The sequence below is a fragment of the Montipora foliosa genome, chromosome 7 (assembly GCF_036669935.1).
Source record: "Montipora foliosa isolate CH-2021 chromosome 7, ASM3666993v2, whole genome shotgun sequence".
Taxonomy (NCBI): Eukaryota; Metazoa; Cnidaria; class Anthozoa; order Scleractinia; family Acroporidae; genus Montipora; species Montipora foliosa.
The window spans coordinates 41,503,066-41,508,065 of record NC_090875.1 but is presented as its reverse complement, the minus strand read 5'-3'; the positions used below and the strand labels follow the sequence as shown (position 1 = coordinate 41,508,065).

The following is a 5,000-nucleotide window of genomic DNA, read 5'->3' as shown; positions in this document are numbered from 1 at the left end:
TTTGGCGCTTTCATTATCAACTGATGACGAAAAATTCGAAGGTGGGGTTACAAGAATTCCAGAACTTGAGGATGGAATATTTGAACCTCTTTTTAGTAGTACACCTGGGAAAGGCAACGGGTATCATATGAAGACGGCTGTTTAGACTCCTCAAGAACCGAGGAACCACTCTTGCCCGGAACAAGATCAAACATCTTGCGGTGAAGAATCTGCAGATGACGATGGCGCTGAAACACTGGTTGACAATCAGTCCGAAGGCGAGATCTCGAGCAGCAATGAAAGGTAAACCAACGACAGAGCTGAAGGTAACATTTCAATTTCCAACTTGTTTAACTTGAGCGAACGAACGTTTTTTTGTTTGAGGATGGTAGTCGTCAATGCAGAAACCGTGTTGTTGACCTAGGCGGAAAAGTCGAGAATTTCTCTGATGTTGTGAAAGTGACAGATCTTGTTATGAAACGGAAAAAAGGTGGACCTTTGCCACTGACAAAATTCATTGACACCTACTCTCGCGGTCAAAGGGCATTAAAATGTTCGTGGAGAAGTTATTCTCCTCGATTTACTGCAAAAATCGTGGGCATAGCTCTCAAGAACAAGATTTCAGTTCATACAAAAGAAGAATTTGACCAGCTTGTATTAAGCAGAAAACCGCATAGAAACAAAACCCCAATGATGCAAGACCGGAAACATGAGAAACTGAAAAAACTTAAGCCTCCTTTCATCAAAGTGGAAGATCGTTCGAGGAAATTTTGTCCTATTTTTAAGGAATTCGTGAAGTGGCCGACGTTTGACGTCGAAGAAGATCAGGGTCGTCACGGTACCCGAGCAGTCCGTCGTTGAAAAAATGAAAAAGAGAATTTATTGTTAACACTGTGAAGAGTACGTTTTCGAAAGCCAGCTTGAAATGCACCGCGATGGGAAGCGCCATAAATCAATAACTACAAGAAGGATATTGGAGCCGCGTTGATGCCTTAATATATATCAAAGTTACCTTCTCCCGAGGAATTTGAGACTAAATACAGGGAGAAAAGGTTATTATCTGCAGAATCAGAAAAAAGCACAGTTCCAACCTGATAAAGCGTGCGCGTAATCTTTGTGCTATAAGGGGGGGGGGGGGGGGGCACATGCGCAACTAGTGCCAGTCCTCTGATCTGTGTTTCAGTGAAAAACAGGTAAAAGCTCCCAGAAAAAGAAAGAGGTGGTTTTTTCATTAGATGGGAACTGTCCCATCATTTTTTGTAAACTGTAGCATGGAATTTCTATTGGGACAAAAAATGGAACTGATATAAAGGTAAGTCAAAGGCGGGCCTTATAATGACATCATTTTTTCGGAGAGGTAATTTCTTGTAAAATCCATGCTACAGATTTTGTGTTAGAATGTAATCATACTGTTGCGTTAAAAATTTGGTAAGAACAATCATAGTTAACTAGCTGAGTTTTTAGGTGTGATTTACCAAATGATGTTGTGAGTCGAACCAGAGAAAGAACACACTATATAAGGATAACTGTAGAGTTAAAGGGACCCGAAAAATGACTATTTGAAGGGGTTCATAATGTAGCAACAGTTTGGTAGTGAAGAGCCACCCCCCTTACTGCGGAATCTTAAACCTTACAGCACTTAAAGCCCCAAACTGCGTTTTGGCTTCCATCAATCCAAATTTCCAAACATAGTCGGGAAGATCAACTCTGTAAATTGGAGTTTTTGTTTAGTTCACAGCTCAAACACCATAATTATGATATGTTTTTTGAAATTCTTCAGTAAAAAGATATGTACAGATTCCATCGGTGTTGAATGCAGCCATAGTTACGAAAACAAGGAATGACCTACATGTGCAATGACCTACAATGAGCAACTACAATGACCTACAATGGTCTACAATGACCTACAGTGGTCTACAATGACCTACAAAGAGCTACAATGACATACAGTGATCTACAATGACCTAGAATGACCTGTAATGAGCTAAAATAAAAGATACGTGTAATTTGCAGCTCTGAGGGCACTGCAGCATGTTTGCAATATAAAGGTTAAAAACATTGCACTCTGCGCTTTGAACCAATCATAACCTCGTTGCTGAGCAAGTTGAAAATTTTCATTGTGCTCTCTGAACTATAGAAAACATCATGGGAAGAATTATATTATTTATTTATAATCTTCTCTTCATTTTTTCCTGCTCTAATTAAGATTTTATCGTTGCCAAGCGAAGCCTTGATTTTTGCACATTTTCATTTAAGCTTTAAAACAAAGGAAAACCATGCAAGGGTCTTTTCACAGTTTGTTTCTGCCTTCAAGGTAGACTGTGAATGCAGACGTATTTCCGGCGGTCATTTCTCAGGCCATGTGTGTAATTGCTGTCGTCATTTGGGCTGCCATGCAATGGACTAAAAGCGTTGTGTGACAACGCACAATGGATGTTTTCCGCTCACCAAACTCTTCACCCTGATCCTCTTTTGTCTTTCTCTTTGAAATCTTATAAGCCATTTAAGTAGCTCATTGTGGGTCATTGTAGATCACTGACAGTAGGTTATTGTAGATCATTTTAGGTCATTGTAGCTCATTGGATGCCATTGAAGGGCTCTTGTTGTAGCTCATTGTTGGTCTTTATAAGGTAATTTTAGCTTATAATATACCTCATTGTAGCTCATTGTAGGTCATTGTAGATCACTGTAGGTCATTGTAGATCATTGTAGGTCATTACAGTAGCTCATTGTAGATCGCTGTAGATCATTGTATGTCATTCCTTGTTTTAGTAGGTACCGGTATGTGAATGCAGCATTAATTTTTGCATAAGCAGATGTAATAACTTCCTGTGGATAACCAGTTTTGAATAACCTTATTGGAATTACATGTATTCGTCTGGTTTTATTGTAGTTAAAGATTCTGGATGTTGCACTATCAAGAGACCTTGCTATGAGAAAGATTGACATAACAAACTAGCTGTTATCATCTCACAGCAATGTTATGAAACCATGTGAAACAACAATTATTATTAATTATATATATATATTTTATCATGTTTGCGGTGACTATGTCATATTACTAGTCACTTTCTTAGTTGCAAATCAAATCCTTCTGCAAAATATTAGTTGACCAAAAATTCTGATTGCCCTTTTTGGCGAGTCTTAGAGTTGTTTTACTCGCCCATGGATATATTTCGCTTGCCCTGAGCAATCAGGCAAGTGTTAGTGTCAAACACTGATCTAGAACACAAGAAAGGTGATCACTATGCAGTAGGCTTAGTTGTCTCCCCCACACATCCCACTTGTTGAAAGATGTTCAAAAATTAAGATGAAAATTAAGGTTGAAAGACAACGTAGATATCGATAATAGCCATTAACTTAAGTCGGCTGTTTACATGTACATGTAGACTACAATGTATGCTTTTTTTCCAAAATGGAGTTTCAGTTTCTTGGTAATTTGGATTTGCTGATATATCCTTATTTTAATAATTATTATTGTTATTGTAGGTTAACCGTTTTACCAGGTGTGATTACTGCACAATATTGTGTGACTGAGGAAAAGCGAAAAGCAAGAGGCAGGGATGTGCGAAAGTACTTGGACAAACTGTTTGATTTCCACAATGACCTGCAAATGTAAGTTATGCAAACAGTCATTGCATTTTGTGACCTCTTATAGAAAATATATGTGATACTGATATCTGTTGATATCCGTAATGCATGCAAAGGGTAACAGTGTGTTTCAACAGATACATGTACATGTATGTACAGAAACCCTGTCATGATAGCAGTTGATAATTTTTTTTTTCTGACTTGAATAAACTATGCTTTTCAAACCATGCCAGCTGGATAGATGTACATGTATGGGTGGTAAATATTAATTTTCACAGGTAGTCGTAGTACAGTCATCCAAACAGTCAATTATTGATGTTCATGTGAACTGCTTCTGCCAATTGCATAGATATCTGATCTTTGTTGTGTTTTTTGCAAAGAACTGGTTGACATAATACCCTTATAAGGGTATAAAATTATGTCAATCAATTCTTTGCAAAACACACACCACAGGGATGCCAAAATTAGATTATCTAATTTTTTGCATCCCTCACATGAATTCATAAATTTAGCTAAGTATTTCTATCTATTTTGTCACAGGAGAGAAAGGAAACTGTACCACCACTACAGGGAGAAGGCAAAACAGTACCCACACGAGTATGCTTGTATTGTGCAAGATGGCATGGATCACTGACAGGTAAAGCTTCTCCTTCCACGCCTCATAGTAAATTTTAGTGTTACAGCACATGCCTATGCCAGTGCAAGAAAGCTTAGAACTCACTTGACTGGTGTGTTAAACCATGGCAGACAACCGAAGGGCTATTTTGACCTATTCCAGTATCCCCATGATTCAAATCTCACCATAAATATTCTATTATTGGAGTTGCAAAGCATGGGGGAGGACTTGCCTGACACCCTGTTCCTCCAAATGGATAATAGGCGATTTCCGACTTCATGTCTGCCTCCTCTTCAAAGCGAGTCTAAGTGCGAAGTTTTTGTTATGAAATTAGTTTTCATTCATATGTAAAGTAGAACTAATTACCATCACAAAAACTTTGCACTTAGACTCCATTTGAAGAGGAGGCAGACATGAACTCGGAAATGGCCTATTGCTGGAGGGAAAAACCAGTTTGTTCTAGACTTCCTTGGTGTCCTAGTTATGCTTGATATTTTTGTGAAGGTACATTGAGTAACACTGAAAATTTATTGAGTCAAATAAGGAATTTGATCCTCTCTGCCTTAGGAGTTTAGTGTACTGGTAGAAGCCAGTTATAATTATATGCATATTACTTAGTAATTAAAGGAAAGGAAAGGAAAGCAACTGAAGGGTGCGTTCGATTGACCGTATTCCAGAATAGGAATACATGGAATATAAGTTAGAAATCCTTTCTTTTTACGGAGATTCACATTAAAATTGTCAGATAGCTGCCAAAATACTATTTTAAACATATTTTTGTTATCCTTGCTGATTCGAAGCGCGCCAAACATAC

General features: G+C 38.1%; 1 protein-coding gene across 1 annotated transcript in view; it reads left to right on the top strand.

Annotated features, from left to right (window-relative positions):
• The first annotated feature begins 221 nt into the window (after positions 1-221).
• Positions 222-5,000, top strand: part of LOC138010254 (uncharacterized) — a 17,161-nt gene continuing 12,382 nt past the window's right edge. Inside the window, exons 1-2 of the mRNA XM_068857187.1 lie at positions 222-305; positions 4,111-4,207. Of these exons, the coding sequence (XP_068713288.1) occupies positions 222-305; positions 4,111-4,207 (181 nt within the window). The remainder of the gene's footprint in view (positions 306-4,110; positions 4,208-5,000) is intronic.